The 20,829-nt window shown below is 38.5% G+C and overlaps 1 protein-coding gene across 1 annotated transcript in view; it reads left to right on the top strand.

The window, feature by feature from the left end:
- The first annotated feature begins 11,375 nt into the window (after positions 1 to 11,375).
- Positions 11,376 to 20,829, top strand: part of luzp2 (leucine zipper protein 2) — a 141,633-nt gene continuing 132,179 nt past the window's right edge. Inside the window, exon 1 of the mRNA XM_063880918.1 lies at positions 11,376 to 11,612. Within this exon, the coding sequence (XP_063736988.1) occupies positions 11,551 to 11,612 (62 nt within the window). The 5' untranslated portion in view covers positions 11,376 to 11,550. The remainder of the gene's footprint in view (positions 11,613 to 20,829) is intronic.

The raw sequence follows: 20,829 nt of genomic DNA, 5'->3' as shown, positions 1-20,829 counted from the left end.
CTCAAATGATCATTCCCCAAATGTCACATGCATGCTAAGGGTGAAAGCCTAAGAATTTTTATAGGTCCACACTAATTTATCGTCTTGACGATACCTACTGGCATCAAGAATTCATCAAGCATCATCTGACGCACATTATCCAATTTAAATATAGATTACATTGTGTGGTCCACACTTGGTTATTGTGAGTGTTAAGGCTACTTTTACAAAATAGGATATCTTCGCAACTCTTTTCAGTTACTGATAGGTATCATGATTGACCTCTCCTTCTACACATTTACTGAATTGTGTAGTTGTAGGAAAATGCACGTCACACACTTGTCAAAGTACTGGCTCATGATCCATGAGCTGAACGGAGATTTATCTTAGTTGCATGTTTTGATGAAGCTTGCAGTAGTGCTGACTTATCCTTTTCTTCTTTGTTTCAACCCAATGCCTCATCACTCTTAAAGAAGTAAAGCTCACCCCACCATCAGTATCTGACTCCAGCTGGATTACATGAAAGCTGCTTCCTCAGGCTACGCGCTCTGAGTATTTCTGTCCCAGCATCAGCAAATGCATGGCAGGGTCCGGCCTTCCTTCAGAACAGTTCAGTTATGTGGGATCCTGTAGGGTCAGTCCCAAATTTACTTGGACCTGTCTCAGCCACACAGCAGTGGGTTGTCAGGCAGCCAGAGCTATGCTGGAGTCTCTTTATTATGGAATTCATGTTTTTCCTTCTGGCACTTACCTAGTAAAACCGTCCGGAAAATACTTGTCAACAACAAAAGGTTTAGCTCTTAATGTCTTTTTTAAGCATATTATTCAGAATGTTATAGTCACACACTTTCATCCATTGATGTTTTTACCACGGGATGTTGATAGTTGTGTCTTTGTTAATGTGTCACATGCTTGTTGCTTCCTTTTCAGGATAATCTTTCCATTTCGAACAGATGAGGAAGCTACTCAATAGCTGAACTTAATAGCCAACCACTCAGCTCATACAGACAGTCTAGAAATTACATTCACATAAAATGAATGGTGCTGCCGCAACATATTGTACAGGAATTTGAATTTTTTAACTCATTCGTTCAGCTCAACATGCATTGTGTAGTGTGTTGTGTATCGTGCACAATGGTGTAGAGCAGGGGTTTTCTATCTTTTTCAGGACAAGGACCCAAAAACTGATTAAGTGATGGAGCGGGGACCCCCTACTATACTGTATATATTGTATAAAATTGTGTTTTATATTAACCGCGCCTAGTGCCATGTACACTTGGTGGTCTAATCAACCAAACGTTTTGCAACCCCCCTTGCGTACCTCCGAGACACCCTAGGGGTTGCGGACCCCCTGTTGAAGACCTCTGGTGTAGAAAGAATCCTGAAAACACATGACCACTCCCTCAATTCATACAGTATGTCCTTACTTGTATTAGACTCTAAGTCTCTCTTTATGCTGTCAGTTATTTCATAATCTTCGTTATCTTGGGGTCAAGTTGAAATGACCTGCTGAGGACTGGCTAAGTCGGTTTCATACTTTTCATCTTCAGACTGCATTATATTCAGATTTATTACAGATACATGGATAGATTTCAAATTTCTGAATACCTAGAAAAGAAATCTAAAAAAATCTAAATCAGTCAAAAATGCTTAACAAGAGACAAATAAGATTAGAACAACATTACAATTAAATCAATTGAGACTGATAAAAGCCAAGAGAATAATTAAATATAAAGACATAAATACATTATAGATGATCCAGTAACAACATTCCCACCCACAGGCCATTTAAGTAATGAGTTCCCTCTATTCCCATTTCAACTGATGAAATGCTATGGTAATAGCAAAATCTGTTTTACGCATCAGAAGTAAAACCTTTCATTAATGTGAATGGTCTCTTTCACAGTGTTATTGATGTTTAAACCTGCAGGCAGCATTTCATTGCTGTCACTGTTCCAGGTGGCACTGAGTCTCACTACCTCATTTACACCCTCATCATGTTTTACAAGCTTTTCATATATTTCTAAATGCAACATCTTAATCTGCAAAGTTACTAGTGCCTACATCATCAGATAAAGATAATACTTGGAATTGAAAACGACTTTTGCAATAAATAAAAGTGGTAACGATGAAGTTGTACTTAAGTACAACACTTGGCAGCGTTCACCTTTGGGGAAATATAAAAATACCATATTGCATACTTTCAATATATGACCCCTTCAAAAAAGCAATCCTTTTCTTTGAGTTTTTATGAATGTTAGCACTCATAACCTCAGAAATATCGGTTATGGAAACACTTAATCAGACATGAACCCTCTTGGTTGCAGTGGCATTTGTTTTTTCAAGCTAGACTTTAAAGAAAGCTACCAGTAGAGACACTAAATGTTCCCTTTGTGCTGCAATCAGCAACACAATCTGACAAAAACAACTACAAGTTAAAGTCTCTGCAGCAAATTAACTCTGTTCTGACGGATATAACTTCTAGCTCCTATAGGCTCGGTCTTTATCTTCCCTGCGAGCTGCGCAGCTGCACTTTGTCAGTCTTTATCATTTTGTCAGGCAGGGCTGCTGGCTCAAAGATGCACGGATAAACCTTCATGTTTATGTCCTCCTGGCTAGTGCTGCGGCTGGCTGTCTAGAAGTCTGAGCTCCACCTGCAGTTACTCATGTGAATCCTCTTGTAATTGTGTCTTGTTGTTCCTCTGTAGTCCAGACTGCAGAAGATCAGTTTCAGCTGTTGTCACCTCTTGGTCTTTCTCAATTGTTCTCAAGCTTTTCAACCCAAGTGTTATCCTGACAGTGTTTTCTTGGAGGTAAGGCAGCTAGAAAGAGTTTTTAAACTTACGGTACAGCTGCCGGACTCCATATCTGCTACCACTTACCTCACATTCACATTCTGTCAGTAAATACTTGTTCTGGGGCTCTGCCTGGATTAAGTGAAACATGTTTTAACTGATGGGAAAGATGGTTAGTGTCCTGATCTGTATTACTTACTTAATCAATTTTGAAGCCCAGCGAAATGTTCAGCATTGTAACTATTCACTTTGAAAATGAAGCTTTATATTACAGAGCATGTATCTCTGCTTGTGTTTTATACATAACATCAGCAGTATGCTGATAATTCTGCTGTCGCTGCAGCATTTTGTTTATCCAGGTCAGGCAGCAGCTGCGAAGAAAACACTAAAGATGCCTCACTGCCTACTTGAAATGGTTCAGCCTTTTTGTGAATAAATACAAACAAGCAAAATGAAGTATCAATATAATGCACACCCCAATGCATTTTGGGACCTATTTTGTTGTCGACTTACTGTGTTATATCCTACAACAGTGAAATATTGCTGCTGTGGTCAGTCAAGACATTGCCTGCAATTTACTAAGCGACCTGAAGATGGAAGTCAAAATCCACCAGTGAGTTTAAATAGCAGCCTGCCATAGTTATTGCCTTTCTTAATCCTTTCACTGCAGACAATTCAGTTTGTATTCTTGTAGTACTTCACTGTTTTCTCCATTCTAGAGTGGTGGATTAAGGACACCCACCCATAGGATGGCACATAAATGTGAACTCCATTACAATTGCTAGATAAACAGGAGTGTACTGATACATTTTCTCCTTTTGGCTCAAACAACAGCACCACAGAGAGGGACACCTCATTCAGTGAGAATTGTGTGCTCAAATCAATATAGTATACATTCTTGAATTCAATCTCTCCATTTGTCGGGTTTTGGACAATTTCAGTGATTTTTCTGTAGTGGGACGGAGAGAAATCTTTCTGTCTCTGCTTTTTACATTATGAACTGAAACTACATGTTTATGATTTAATATGCAAATTGTAACCCTGGTAGCTCAGGAAATACAGGGAATAAACAATAAGCGGTTACATTTTTTTCCAACTATGCAATACATATTTAGTTAAGTTCAAAACCATTTGAAGAATGCATGATGCAATAAATACTTTGTAAACCATGTGCCACCTATCTCCTTTATAGGCTCTATGGTAAAACTAGCAAGCATTTCAGAACAATGGTGTTCATTAACACTAACTCACCTATATTGCCCTAAATGTGTCCTGTATAGTCATCCTTTACAGACCAGACCGACTCCAGCGAGAGCAAAAAGCGAGCTCAAGGGTGAAAATCCTCCCCGGAAATTGACCTTTAATGATAAAAAAACAATTGAAACATGGAACACACAAATAATCGAACATAAAGCCTTGGGGTTTCCACATGGCAAAGATGCTGATCTTACAGAAACTACAAATCTATGTTTATAGATCTGCAAATAAATAGATTCTGTGCCTGGAGCTATGGCACATTAGCACAGTAACTATCAAGCTACTCGTAGCAAAAGACCATCTCTGTATTCTTTCCAAGGCCAGAAGAGAGGAAATAAATGTTTATTGGAAAACTGCCAACTGTTTTTATACCTTAGTGGAACAATGCAACCATATAATGGCTCTTAAACATTTACTGTTTTACCCTTTTGGTGATCTTGACACTGTTGAAGTACATCTACACTGTTTGATGCTGACCTATGACAGTTAAATGCTATCAACATGCTGTACCCTGGCCTTGAATGGAAACATATACTTGTTGAAGTAGAATCTATATTATCCAGCAATTATCCTGCATATCCCTCCTACGCTTGAGAAAACGCATATAAAACAAACTGTATTCCATCTGTTTTCTGAATCCTTCCATTCCCCATCCAAGATTATCTGTCCAAATTTGTTATACTTATGTTATCATTCCATTTTTAGCACTTTTCCACTTCCTCAAAATTAGATGCATGGAATACTGCTGATGTAAGACTTAGACTTATTCTGCTGTGAGTTGCTCTTAGTAAGATTATCAACTAAAGCTCTAAAATGTAAAGTATAATCAGCACTTAATTATACATAATTAACTTAATTAATAATAGTCTTCTTAGAACAATCACATGGGTGAATAATTTGTGAGCTGTTAAGCAGTTTTTGCCTTCCCTCAGAGGATTCTGGGTAAGTAGCTCAATGACTCACAAGCCCACAGAATCACAATAAACTGAGGCACAATCCCACACAAATGCTCGTCTCCAGTGGCAACAACACCAGGGTTTAAGGCCAAGGCTCTTGCTGGAACATTACAATGCATTGGGGTGAACATAGCTCCAGTACAATGACTGTGGTTGTCCTTGCTTGTTTGGATTGTGTTGGCTTTGAAAAGACCTGTGTTGTGTCATTAAAGTCATACAAATCCATAGCTGCTCTGCCTGTAAACATCAATGTTGTGCCGATGTCTTATTGCTGAAAGAAAACTTGGTCCTGGGATCTTTTTAACAGCTCCATGTGTGTGTCCTGGCATCTTGCCTCTGATTGTGGGTGTCTGCTGTTGCTTGTGAGGTCAGATTGCCATATTTAGCTGCAGTTATTAACACTGATCTGATGGGACTGTTGACTCACAGAAGAGGTCTTCTTGTGTCTTCATGCCCAAAAATATCTGGAAGTGTACAACCCCAAACAAACAAACCCCTATATTATTAAGGGGCTTTGTACCTCAATACTGTTGGCAATCCCCTCAGTAGCCATTTGGGGTGAAGTGTCTTGCCCAAGGACACAGCGACATGCTGACTACAGTGGGTATCAAGGTGAGATGGTCTGAAGATGAGCCACTAACCCACTGAACCCCAGTCTCCTATTTCACTGTTGATGGCAATTAACAAGTTAATGTGTAAATGTATCCAATCTGACACTTGACACTAAAATAAGACAGTTATTGTTCAAACAGACCGTTCTATTTCTGTGTGCATTCATGGACTGGTAGGATTAAAAGCATTAAAGAAGAACATTTCTATCAATATGTATAATATAATGTAGAGCCTTTACTGTCAGAAGGACAATGAAAAAGATGATCATGATGAAACATGACAGCTTATAGACTGCAGCAATATGCCTATGAAAACAAATTGGAGCTTTCATGTTTTATAATATAGAACAGCATAAAAATAACTTTCAAAAAAGCACAGCTCTTGGTGCTCTGGTAGCCAGAGTGCACTGCTGTTCCAAGAACGAGCTGCAATGAATAACCAAATGAGAAGGGTACTATAGGCGCCCTGAATTTACGAACAGTCCAAATTGTGCCATATGCCCTCTGTCGCTCGGAGTGACTATTTAGGAATTCACCCAACATTAATTTACAAGTTGAGAAAACAAAACTTTGTGTCCTCCCTAATGTAGCATTAGCAGCCTTCTCCCTTGGGACTACCACGCATATAATTAATCTGCCTTGACAAGAAACTTGTTGAAATAAATTCAGTATAGTTCTGTTATTCTTTCTCTTGCTGATTAAAAAGAGCTTGGAAGCCCCCCTCATTATTTAATCTTAAAAGTCCAGTTGCTGTCAAGTTGATGGATGAATAATCTTTTTGAATCGACTTCACAGATTTGGTGTATCTAGCATTATAATGAACTACAGTAACGATTGCTCGTTGTCCTTAGTATTGCTGATATGCTATCATCTGTGCTCTGCCGATCTGACCTCTGCTCCGACCCTTCCGCCCTTGAGCATTGGGGGCTCTGCAGGTCATTTGTTACAAGCACACACAGATCGCTTCAATCATGATCGGTGCTGTACAAAGCCGGCAAGTTCTTCTAAAATTACCTTAGGTCTTACAGACCCAACAGAAAACATAGCTGCAAAGTCTAATAGACAGAAAATGTATCGCCATCTTGCGGTTTTCCGGCTTCATGCTTCTCTCTGTTTTATTCAGACTAATCTGAAAATAATTTGGTTTGGACTGGAAAAAATACATTTAAAGACACCACCTTTATAGGCTGATGGATCGATTAGTCTGACAAAGGAACAGGTCAGATTACTTGTTAAACAACTGTTTCCATCTAGGTTCAATGGGATACTAATATCATTTGGATTGTGAGTAAAACTTCAAATTATGAACTAGTTCAACGTCTTGCACCCTACAGTATAATTACTTTCTCCTTTTAGCATCAACTAAACTTCTATAAGAACTGGTGTTGAACAAGACTACAGTATGATTAATCTGTTATTCCAACACTCATAAGGAAATATGATAATGGCTGGTCTTTAACATTTGCTTAAAATGAATAAATTATAGGTACTTTTAACACATTCTCCCCTTAAATTCAGCCTGACATTTGGATATTTCAGCATTGACAGTTTTTTACTGACTTCCTGTAAGGTTTAAGGCATCTACAGGCCAGTATGTTTTGGTGTTTCGTGTGTCTTACATACATGATTTATTTCTCACTTTGTGTCCATTGCTTTGTTTTAGCTGATTCAGTTCATTTTGATATTAATTTGACTCAAATCTCTTTTTTTTTTATTGCACATCGAAGTGAATCACCGTCTTGCTTAAAATACTTGCTGGCTAATAAATGAATTGCATTGTTGTTGATGTTTCATCTGAACAGATGTCTCTCATGTTTGCTTTACTAACTCCTCTTCATCTAAACCTAACTCCTGCTGACCAACAACATCTGTAATATTTGTGCTTGCGGACGTTAGGGCTGTTTTTTCCAGAATCTCTTTTCATTGGTTCTGAACCGTTCGAGACGCGGTGTTCAGAGTATATTTCAGCACAGGTTCTGTGAAAGCACATTCCCATACCCCTGCTCTGAGAGAATGGAGCAGCTGAAAGGGAAGAGCCTTAAGCTTTACCTTTGCTGCCAGACTTTTCTCTTTCCTGGTTTTGTCTTTCCTTTTTGGCACAAAATGTTGTATGGATTTTGAGAATGGAAATGTATCCAAGGGAATGTTGGATTTTTTTTCTCTTTCTCTCAGTGAAAACATACATAATAGACTATGGAGATTTCAGTGTTTGCTAACTCATCTTCTTGAGCTTAATATGCATGCAGAGGAAAAGCAGGTAAGGAACGAGAGGCATCTTTGCAGAAAACAAACAATCGTCAAAGCAGCACTGTTGCTGACAGGCCATTATTTAAGCTTGCTCTGAACCAGGATATCTTAATTTACTCAGGCAACTGCCAGTCAATATCACTGTCCTTGAATATGTTATTGCAGAAGAGCGGACACGTTGCCTGCTGGGACTGTTTTAGCCTGAAGGTAAAAAGAAGGGCTTGTGACCAGAAGGTAGGAAAATAAGTTTCGGGACAAGAGAAATGTGGATGAACACAGCAATTGAGTTGTGCAATCCCTCAAGAGCCAATATAAGTGCTCTTTAGCAAGGCACTTAACCCAGTTTGCCAAGTGCAGCTACTTAGTTTAAAATGGTATTGACTACATGTGTCAGTTCCATTGGTGGATGTGCTTTAAATGTATAAATGGGAGGCAGGATGATGGGTAAACTGAAGCATCTTCTGTAAAGCACAATGCAAAAGCCTTCCATGGAAAAATAAAGGGTTTTAAAGGGAACAAAACAGATCTAGTCACGGTCCTTTTATACTGGATCCAGCTAAAGAATAGACTGTATGGCTTCAAAGCACCATATGCCGTGCCACTGCCTACTATATTTTGACAGCTTCTATGATAGCTTTGCATTTTCCTTATTTTAAAAGAATTTTCATAAAGCCCTGCGAACACACATTCACAGTCCTATTCTTGTGAAAACTCTTACTGATATTATTAATTCTATAGCACCTAACACCAAACCTACATACTAGTGTTAGGCAATAGCACATTCTGCAGCTCAAGGTATTTATACTTATAATATATATTTCTAAGATAATCATTTTACATGAGATAATAATCATATGTAACACATTAAAACATGATCAATGTGTACATGCCTACCCCTAAACCCTAACTCTAACCCCAACCTACAAACTCGTGGTTTTTCTTATAAACCATAGAATAGCAATCTCACACAAATATAAACACTGTAATACTTCAAACCAAATATCATACACTAATTAACTGTTTACAACTGAAGTAAGTCCTTCAAAACCTGTGGCAGATGGGCCTGACATAATTCTGACCTCCAAAACAAAACTACCATTATTCGATCCTGCAGTGACGACAGTAGGGATACAAAGCCCATATAGTTACTAAACTTTTTAGGTTAAATGTTGAAAATTGCATGCACCACATTTGTGTTGCATCACTCCCTGGATGTTCATGGAGTCTTGCTTTGCTTCCAGCCATTAACAAAAGATTGGAGGAAGTGCGAAGAAGCCTTACGGATCCCTTCACCAGCCTTTTCATTTTGTTTAGTTCATGCAACACACTTAAGTGGAATACTGCAGTCCTAAGCATAGCTCGGATTGTGGGGAACCAAGTGTAATTGCTGAACATCAGTCGTGATTTTGTGCATTATGTAAATATAAAGGAATTAGCATGTTCAATGCTAAGCTGGCAAGGCGATATGGGATTTTTTCTGTAGGCAAAACTGCTTGAAGGACTGAAAACATGCAAAGAAAGAATTCCCATATATTTCCCACAAAAAATGTTCCTGTCAATGCAGTGTTCAACATCTAAACAGTGCTTTGACACAACTAAATCAAAGCAGCCCATTTAGGCATGATCAAAATTCAAATGAGGCATTCGTAAACAAAATATACAAATCAATTGATGTGACGTTCAAGCTTAGCTATGGGGATTTATCCAAATGTAATCTTGCATAATATCAGCCATTCACGCCCGTTTTATGGTAATTATTCTTCATTATGATAAGATGCTCAACAGGTTGGCTCGGAGCTCTGGGACTACAAGTTTCTGGCTGATGTGCTACATGATTGAGACAGATTACTGAGGTCCGTCGAGAATTCTCCCCGGTAACCAAGGCATGCCTCGGTCTAGCAGACTCATTACAACTGGTCACCATGGGCTTCCATGCATGAACTTGTAATTAGACCGACTAAATGGGTGAGGATGTTGAGGTACAGAAAATGGGATACTGCTATGGCACAATAGGCTCGAAACTCTATTAATCCTATAATGGAAATCATTTATCATGCCTTTGGTGTTTGACCTCCACCTTTTGTATGCACTGCTTGATATTTTACCTGTATTACATGGCTTTGAGTCTCTTTTGGAACATCCTCTTTGTCCTCAACATTTTGTTCTTGAGCTGTTTTACTTTGATAAGGTTAACCTTGCATTTCTGAGCAATTCACAGGGCAAGTAAGGCCGGAGGTGAGGCATGAGATGATTCCATTACGACACATTTCCATTTGCCCATCATTGTCCAGTTGTGGTTTATATAAAGAATTAGGACTGTCCTTACTACTTTACAAAAGGGTTTTACTCTGTGTGAGCAAATTATGCAGTATAAGGAAAACAGAGGCACATTATCCAACAAAAAAAATGTTTTTTAGGGGATTTTTGCCAGAATCTTTTATTTTTTCTCCAAAATATTCTAAAATAATAGACTATATTGTAGGGGGTGGTGGATGATGACTGCATAGCCCATGCATATATAACATTTAAGTAATTTTGCCATATAATCTATACAGCTATTTCTGTGCTCTGCTGGACATGTACTTTCACTGAAATAGACAAAAATATAGATTTTAAATTACATTTATTTCAAACATAAAAGTCAATGTATTTCCTTTAATGCAAACTTGTTTGTCATTATAAATTCTATATCAATGCTTTAACATCATTTTCCATATGCTGTAATGAAGGAGTTTATCCACATTTACCAAATTTAGTAAGGACTTCATTCATTTTGGATAATTTATGTCTTGTTTTACAATATTTATCGTGTTTGTACATATCAATAGCTAATTTATTTTTCTGAGATAACGGTTTTTGGCTTTTTACATCAAGTATTTACTTTGTTTGTTCAGCCAGGTGTAGATGTATATCAGAAAAAAAAGGCTTATTTTACTTTTATTCTATTGGACACGTCATTAATCTGGAAAGCAAAGGAAACCATTTAATCTTAATAAAGTAGAATATGCGGCAAGAAAAAATCATAACTTAGTCAGACTTTTTTTTAATTAGTTTGATTAATTAAAGGGAATTGATTTTTTTTCATTGTTCATTTACTAACATCCTAACCTCGCCTTCTGTTGGACACAAAGGGCTCCATTACTAATTACACTTTAAATTCATTAGTGTCTTGCTTTTACTGAACTGTGACTTTGCTGTTAACTGTTAATCCCCAGAGTGTTTCCTCACCCTAACCCCGGCTGCCCACTCTTCCAGCTCACAGTGTTGCTGTACTTCCACCTATCAGGCTGCAGGTAGTAAACAGGCAGAATGCAATGAATGGAAAAGGTGTACTGTTGGAGGCACAACCGGCACCAAACAATGGCAAGTACGCCTCTCACCAATAGCCGGAGCCGCACGGGTGCTGACATCATATCACTCCCCCATCTCCCACATCTTGATTTCCGCCCCACCCGCTCCTTTCCATTAGCGAGTCGGTCCGTGTCCCTGTGTTATTTAAAGCCAGAGATCCTCCCTCTAGCCGAGCCACTGTGTTGCATCTGTCTGCCTCTCTGCTTGTGTGTCTCAGTGCGTGTGTGTGTGTGTATGAGAGTGCGCTAAAAAACCCAGGCAGCCAGTGGGAGAGCTAGAGAGTCGGGGAGAGAGACACGGGGAAAAAGCAAAAAGCATCAGAGAAGGGAGAAGGAACGGGAGTGTGAGACAGCTATGAAATTCATCCAAGCTATTTGCTTACTGCTTCTCTGTCCAGCTTTGAGCTTCAACACCAGGTAAGAGATAAATAACAGCATATGGTTCTCTTATTTTTTTCATTGTTTCACCCGGTTAGAGACTCAAGAACAAAAGAGGGGGTAAAGCTTCAAAGCTTGCGATGAGAAATCTTTAGATTACTAATCTAAAGATCATTCCTGCCAAATGCTGAATGCCTTAATCCATCTGGGGCAGAAGCTCTCTGTGTGCTGAGCATGTCGGAGACTGAAAGACTTGAAAGGAGGAAGGAAGAGCTTTTCTGTTGAACTACGCTATTATCTCTGTCAGTTTCTGGGCAGGCTGAAAGACAGTTGTCCTTTTGTGGTGGTAATTCGCTGAATGCACTGCGTGCTGAATAGTGGCGACATTGCTTTTCGGGACTTTTGGTGTTTCTGGGAAAGAGCAAGTTGGAGTCAGGGAAACTGAGGGAAAGGACAAAGCTACTTGTGTTGCAGTGTCTTAAAAAAGAGCAGGTCTGTGTGTATTTCTATGTGTGTGTGATGTAAGACTTTGGAAGAAGCCGAGGTAAGAGTGATGGGGGAAAAAAAGAATAAGAGGGAAATGTGTGTGTGTGAGTGTGTGTGTGTGTGTGTGTGTTGATGATTAATTAACACATTGATAAAACCATCCTTCTTCTCTGCCACTGCCTTACACCACTGCCTTAATGAGTGCCGTTAGAGCAAATGCAAGACTCTGACTATACCATGGAGACATCATACGCAGGAACGCATGCATAATACAACTTGCCTTTTTTCCATCTACTCCTCAGTGCCCAAAGATGTTTTGATACTGTGGTTATCTTTTCTCGGTAAATGAGTTGAACGTTGAGGAATGCGTGCACATGGAGAGTGGTGGACTCTGTTGTTAATGTTAAATAAACAGAACACAAATAAATGGCTACATCTTCATTGTGTTGCCCAACACAAGCATGGCTACTATGCAAGTGATTTCCTTCGCCTCAGGAGTTACAAAAGATTGACATTTGTCAAGGTTATTGCTTGCATCTTATCTATAAGTCTGACGCAGCTTAATATACGGATGATGTATGAATCATACAAGTAGGGGTTGTATTGATGTATTAACCTCTTTCATTAATCAGCCTGCAAATTAAGCACCAACACACCCTTTAAATCACCTACAATTGTAATACACACAAGGCAAATACATAAATAAGCTCCAGGCAAATGCGTTGGAAACATTCTATTTGTTTCATCACCATTTTACTTTGCATACCGAGGCTTTTTTTTTAAGCTATGAAAATGTGTTTTAAAACAGAATTTTAAGTTTTTTTTAAATAGTGTTCACCATCATCAGCCTTTGAGATGATCTTATGGGCACTAATTTGAGAAGGAGAAATGTTGCTTTTCATTTGGCAGGTCAGCACAGATTGTGTGCTGCCTCTTCAGGGCTTCAGGCCTGTCATGAAAGGTAATTACCAGAACATGCAGATTTAATCAGGGTTTTATTAATTTGTTCCAAGACTCTTTTTAAAAGGTTGTGTTTTGTCAAAGGCAGAAGGTTTTTCAAGGCTAAGAGTGATTTCAAATGTGACCTCAAATAGGAAGAAATGGAAAATAACTTCCTGATTTGCCTTCAGCACGCACAAGCTACTCCAATTTAAAATGCTTAATGAGGACCAAAACAATTACAACAATTTAGGGACATTTAAATGATTGAATGGGCTCTGATTACAAGTTAGTGAAACAAGAAATGTTAAACAGTTTTGTTTAGATCACGTCATTTGTTGATTGAAGTTTAAAGTCATTATTAAGGCTTTAGTTTGGGGTTTTTTGGAATATCAAACACCAATAAACTGAGAAGTTCTTAACACCCTCTACTAGCTTCTTTTTCTGCAACTTGTTTTTTCTGAGTTGTCATTGTGTGACTTAAGTAAAAGATAAGTTTGCAATGTTTAAACCAATGACCTTTGACACTCATAGTGGTGTTTTAGATTGTAATTTAAAGTGACCCTATTCTGCTCATTTTCAGGTTCATATTTGTATTTTGTGCCTCTATTGTCTCCACGCTTTAATGTCAAAAAGGTCTTTATTTTTCTCATACTGCCTGTGCTGCAGCACCTCTTTTCACCCTCTGTCTGAAACCAGAGCCACGTCTGCTTTGTTTGGTTAGCTGGCCGACTCTTTTCTGATTGATTAACTGCTTATAGATGTCCCGCCCCTTAGCCTTTCACGTAAAATGTGGTGGGCGCTAGGTAATAGTAGAGTGTTACTTAGTGATGTCACTAGGGTATGGAAGTAAACAAAGGAGTCCAATCGGAATGTTTTAGGCAAGGGGGGAGTGTGGGAGAGAGAAAGTCTTTTCTGGTGTGAACTTTGGTATTTTAGCCTTTGCAGATGATTTACATGCACAAAAACAAATAAGACACAACACAAGCAAAAGAGCATAATAGGGCCCCTTTAAAATCTGGATTGTTTTATAAGCTTTGAGTTTGTGATGTACTCTATGCTGAGAGTGCTCATGAACATGTTTCTTTACATGTTATTGAACACAAATCATGAATAAAGCAGCATCCACAAGGACAGTTTAATGTTTTCTCCTCTTTCTAAAGATTTGTCATCAGCATCCATGAATGGATTCGATGAAAGGTCACTCCTGAACAGGACAGTACTTGATCCATGCCACCTCTGCCTCATCATTGTTCCACTCGTCCTGCTGCGGTTGACATGTACTTTGCCTCCCCTGTCAGATATACAGTATCAGCAATATTTTCAATAGCTGGCAGTAATTAGCTGGTGCATTTTCCTGCTACTGTATGTTGTCTTTTGATGTAGTGCAGCCCTACAGTAGTTCTGCTGAGGCAATACCAGTTGGCAGTGATGCATTTGAATAAAACTCTTGAAATTGGTTTTATTATTGCTGACATGGGGTGATTTTATTAAAAGGAGCACAGAAGTGTTGACTTTATTTATTTATTTATTTTTATATGTACCTTATTACCAACTCAACATTTTCAGCTATCCTTTTTTCTCTTATTTTCTTGTAATCCAAACCACAAGCAGTCAAGGGGACGCTGCTTTTGATCAACCCACAACCTTTTTTTACTTTGGTTGATTAGTTCCTCAAGCTCCTGTCATATTTGTGTTGTTATTGTGGAGGTCAAAAGCCCACAGAAGGTTTATCATTACTGACATTCTCATTTTTTTGTTATAATAGTGAAACATGAAGGACCGATGCAAGGTGTATCAGCAGCAGGAAAATGAATTGTGACTGGAGCTGTCCAGTGTACGCATTGCTCTGCCTCGCTTTGCTTGATTCACTATCATCACATCAGTGGTGCGTGAGAGAATCCATTTCTTATGTTAACTGCAACCTCCTTTCTGTGACCTGATAGAGTTGCCTTGAGGAATGAGAATTAATGAAATAGGAACCATTTCAATTTTTATGCATGGTAGCAGCATTTTAAGCCTTTGGTCTACGGTTAATTCTGTTTTATAGCCTTCAAATCCTGCAGGCTCTCTTAGAGATATTATGCATGCCTAAACAAAGATGTGCATTGTTAAAGCATACACATTGTACATTTATTCACAAATCCAAACATTGTACAATATACATATTTGAAAATGTGTTGTCCCATGCTCATATGAGAGCTTCATTACGGGGGATTTGATTATAATGAATCGAGTGGATTACTGGGTCACCTAATGGGGGTGCAAGGCTATGTGTCATTGCAGAAATCAATTGGTACTCAGCCAGAAAGCAAGGCTGCATTGACATTAGTCCCATGAGATATGACTGTCCAACTCTGGGTCAGGGCCGGGTGGCTACTACAGTAAGGCTGCTCTTTTGCATTTGGCTTGTTTTCTCTCTCCTATCAAGATCAAAAACCTCCACCTTTTTACACTTTCAAATATTCCCTTTCAGAGCATTCCTTGAAATATATTTGACACATTTTCTTGACAGTACCTTTGATGTCTCTTACCTTAGTAGACTCTACTTGGAAACTGTGGTATCTGGTGGGATATCCACAACATCAAATATGTATGAGTATTTTGGACGGCAATTAAAAGAACTACAGAGAGCCTTGGATTACACACAGAGCGTAGACACACAGACATATTGCTTTATATCTTAACATCTTCCGGTGGATATGAGCATATTGTCAATTAAATCGAGAATCTCTCTTCATTGTTTCATAAGGTGAGACATGAGATGAAATGTCTGCTTTTTATTTACCTCTGGCATGATAACCTAGTGTATTATCATTATCAGTGTGTTGTGCTTATATCCAGTCATGACACGTTCGGCAATCAAACCAAATATTATGTCATCATTTACATTAAAATGATTGCTATGATGAGTGTGGAAACGGGTCGATATGTTATATTTTCTTGTCTTAAACCGTTTTCATGGATATAATGTCTATTTATAAAACTGTGATTGCATAGCTGCAAGGTACCTAGTTGTATTTATTCATCACAACTGCAGAAACCTTCTTTGTCTCAATCCGTCACGTTTGCAGAGTTGAAAAAAATCCACAGATCATAATTTACGTCCAATCAATACTTTCTAAGAAATGGCAAAGAATAAATCCCATCAAGATGTACGGCAGAGGAGATAAACTCCACATGATATCTTATTGAATGAGCCCTCGTAGGCTCAATTTGGTTTGCTTTGCACTTTATAGTGTCAAGATGAAATCCATCCAGTTTGTCAACAAATATTGTCTTGCACATTGAGAACCTGAGGATTGACTTAAGGTCAGGTGTGGAGCAGCCATGGAACTAGACCGAGCTATTGACCAGTGGGAGATGCTGAGGTCAATCTTTGCACTGATGGACTGGAAATGGTTAGCAGGGATAATGACTTAGCGGAAATAATCCGCCTCTTCTCCCTGGGCGTTCTTTAGAGACTGGCTGATAAAAAAGCAACTATAGGAAACAAATGAGGCTAACCTAAGTAAGTATGGTGTGTGGAGCTTACCAGTATTTTCTTTCTTTAAGTGGGGCTTGGCTGTGTTTCCATTTGCAGCGATTGTCATTGACTGAGAGCTCCATCATTACCTAAATTAACTGGTGCTTTATTTATACTGAAAGACATCGAGTAGTCTGGCATGTTGGAACTGACACCCTTGGGTAAACATTCATGCATTTTGCAGCGCAGCAATTTGGCGGAAAGTGGCTTAAGTGGAGTGATGGGGCACCTTAAATGTAATTTTAATGCAAAGTCAGCCACAGACTGAATGTGTAGTGGAGAGTTTTAGGAAACATTTATGTTGTGTGCCAGTTACATCTGTTTTTCATGCCATGAAATGACATCCACACTACAGCAGGGACATTATGTATAAATATGACTTTAAGGGGAAGGGAGTATCCTCAAGATGAGAGGAAATTATATTTGTGCCGACAGGTAATGTCCCCAGCACAAATTAAACTGTGAATGATAATTGAAATTCAAAGTACATGGCGTGATGTTCACACCATGGCAACCACATTGGCCACATGACAGTAATGAAGTGGGCTACAATAAACACAACCTTGGGTGGCTCCTACAAATGAGAAAGTAATTAAAAGGGCCGCGTTCATTGTGGGTGAGGAGTAGTCAAACGTTTTATATTAAAGGTCACAGTTCAGGCACTGTGCTTTTGCTCTTAGAAAATGTTTGAAATGACAGCAGTGTTTACTCTTCAAACACGGCAAGTGTCATATATTACTTTATCGCATTTCCCGGAACGCAATGTTCTATTGTGAAAGGAGCATCCTCATCTATGTGGTTTTCGAGACACTGAATATGTGCTTGGTATAAAAACAAAGAGATTTGATTATGACTGAATGAGCAATTATAAATTAACAGACATTGGCCCACTGGTAGTGTCTTGTTTTGCAAAAGAGAGTATTATTTTTATAGTCAAAGTGTATAAAGAGTTCAGGAGTGAGTATAATTGCTGGACTTCTGCAGTAAAGCCTTTCAGACCTGCCATTAACCTAAATTTGAAAGACTAAGACAAAATCATCATTCATCTCTTTAGAGAAACCTGCCTTCTCGTTATCACAGCCAAAGAACCAATCACATCGCTGAATATAACACTGACAGATGACTGCACTTGAGATGACCTGCAAGATCTTACCCTGTGTGGCAATAGCAACAATATAACATTAATAATGATTTGTTCGCTCAGTGAGTGTTTACAGTTGTACTGGCAGGGCATGACTTTCTGCAACAACCGCTTTTCACTGGAGAACTGACTTAATTAAATGTAATCTGATGAATTAAATACAAACTATAATGCTTTTTATTAGTAACAAATATGATAATTAAAGTTTAAGCAGAGACAAAATGACACAATCCTGCTGCTGTTATGACTTTTAAGTTAATTAACATTAATGGACAAACATCCTGTTTCCTGTATTAAGTCCAATTAACTTAAATGATTACATACTAATCCTGAACTTAATTCTGCATTTGTAAAGGTTTCACGATTCATTTTAGACAGATTGATTTAACTTTATTCAAATTATGAAAGCTGAAGTTTAAATTGCATAATGGTGGTATAGTGTCTATAGCAGTGAGTCTATAGGTATAGATATAAATAGGGTTAAACAATATATCAGAAATACATCTCAGTATAATTCCACCATGTACTGTATCTGTATATAAGCTGCAATAATCACCATGAAATGTTATCATCACCTCCCTGAAACAGTTTTAACAGAAACAAGGAAACGAAAGCCTTCATAAAGGGAGGATTTACTGCAAACTGCTGTAGTTTTAGCTCGGTGTACCTAATGCACTAGGCATTTTCTTCAAGCATAAATATAAAGAGGAACGGTGATGAAAGGTAATAATGATGATCTATCTAAAGAAGTCTTCCTCTACTACACCTAGGTTTATGGAACACACCACACATTCTCAAAGTGCACTGCTAAAAACTTTTGCAGGCTAGATAGCTAATTAGCTGCTCAGCTGCAGCACGTTAAATGGCATGTTATCCTAACCGGGAGTGGCCCTTCAGTCTGGTTAGATGCTGGTGTGGTCCTCAGACGTCACCACCACTGAACATGCTGTCTGCCAATGACATGTTTGTTTATTTGTCGGTAGTACCCTACAATGTAACACCGACACTCCGTCAGCCTGCCATCTGCTGTCAATCAAACACGGGCAATACATTCTTTTAAGAACACATTACATTTTCAATCAAATAAAGGATTTGAGTTTAAAAGTAAATATACAAACTTGTTGTGGTTGCATCTCTTTTTTTAATGGAGAAATGAACTGAACTGAAACAAGCTGAACCTTTGACATAGTTCTACCTGATTATAAAGAGGTTTTTTGAGAATTTTTAAGCAAGCAGTTCCTAATTCAGACATCCAATAGACACAGAGCAACACTAACATTTATTTGTTCCAACTGACAAATGTTAACTGCAGTCTTAGCTCAGTTTTTTCTTGATTATGGGAGAACACATTTGGCTTTTGAGCTTGCCATGTCTGCTGGAGGGAAGTAGAGTGGGTTGTAAAGAATGGTTTCATCATTTTAATTGTTTTCTGAAATTAGCTGCATGCTGAGTTTGCGGGCTGTTAAAGCAAAACAAAGAGATTTTGCAGGAAGCTGCAAAGTTGGGTGATATTTTTCTGTGTACTTAAAGTAGAAATGACACATTTCACATACTACTATAAGTGCCAAATGTGTTTCAGTATCTTAAGAGACTTTTTCTACTTCCTGTTAATGCTCAAATGGTTGGTTTCTACTCATTCTGTTGCTGAATTCAATTGCAACTACAATTTATATAGCTGTTGATTTTAAAGAAGGTTCTGTTTAATGCAAATCTTTATTGCTGTATCATCCAGCACTTTATTTCACTCCTTGGCTGCTGTCAATATGTGTATTAGCGTTGATTTGTCACTGTTGTAATTGGCAGGCCTCTAATTGCTCAGTCCCTGTAAACATGATGCCCGTGTTCTTCTCTCAGTGATGAGTCATTAGCGGAAGGCTAGGTTTTTGTTTTGCTGTGAAGAGCATGATGTATGACCATAATAAACAGAAGCTGAGCCTCATCCTTCACCAAAGCGGCACTACATATAAAGTGCCTCCTTTTGTTGTTTCCGAGCAGCTATTCCATTTGAAGCTAAAGGAGAGTGCATCAGTTATTTGCTCATGCATAGACTGACGGGGCCTTTCATATTTTCTTTAATGTAGATGTCAGTCACAGCATTTTGATCTAAGTTGAAGTGTATTTATCTTCCATGCTTTACATCATTTAATTCAGTTTGAATGTGACATCTGTGTTAGGACAGTCGAATTGAAATGTGGAACTTTTGTCCCCTTTCGGCATTGAAAGCAATTTAACACACACTAGCGACGCATGCTTATGACGTATACCTGCAGGTTAGATACCCGCACGAAAGAGCTCACCCTACAAATCTTCTGATATTTTTTTTCTTTTGTAATTGAAATCCTTTCTCTGATTTTCTTATTTTCTATCTGGTGAATTCAGAAACTTGTCTTGGATGCTTCTCTGGCTTTCGCCATACTTCTTCTATTATCTGTGCCCTCTTTTTTTGACCCTCTTTCGCTGTTACTGGTTGACAAAAACATCCGTTATGGCGAAGTAAAATCGCTACAGAATCCAAATCTCCATAATACTGTCAATTGCAGAGTTACCATGGTTACCATAGGCTTAACAAGCTGTATTTAAACTCTTTGATAGGGATTTAAAAAAGTGCATTTATTGAGTTTAAATTAAGTTTTTTGTACTCCAGTTGTATGTCTCTCAGACAGAGGGAGATAATAATGTTACCTGCTTTTGAGTGATTTTCTTCTTGCTGTGCCCCCTGGCTGCCATTGTTACTAATAAGATACTGTCTTTCCCTGCATCGCCGTGTTCCACATTCATAAAGTTACACTCCCTGCTGCCCTTCACAGATCACATGGTACTCTATTGAACAGCTCCACTGAAGCAGATACGTTAGGGCTGGCCTAAGACTTCCTCTACAGTAGTTATCAGAGAGAAAAATGGATAAGGGGGGGTAAAATGTTCCTTCCCCGCCTTTTTATTTTCTCCGCCTTTCTTGGGATTCAGCTCTCAGTCATATCCTATTTCTCTGATCATTAAGCTGCTGCCAGCAATCTATCCATTGCCAGGTGTTATTCTTTTCTGCACTTTAATTGGCTCACTATGGAATGAGCCGAAGTGCTCAGAGGCATTACACACAAGATATTAGAGGGATCAGAGAATGTAGAGTTATTGGTTTTGGATTGAAGAGAATCATACATAATACA

Source organism: Eleginops maclovinus, chromosome 4 (genome assembly GCF_036324505.1).
Source record: "Eleginops maclovinus isolate JMC-PN-2008 ecotype Puerto Natales chromosome 4, JC_Emac_rtc_rv5, whole genome shotgun sequence".
Taxonomy (NCBI): domain Eukaryota; kingdom Metazoa; phylum Chordata; class Actinopteri; order Perciformes; family Eleginopidae; genus Eleginops; species Eleginops maclovinus.
This window is presented reverse-complemented; position numbering and strand designations above follow the sequence as displayed.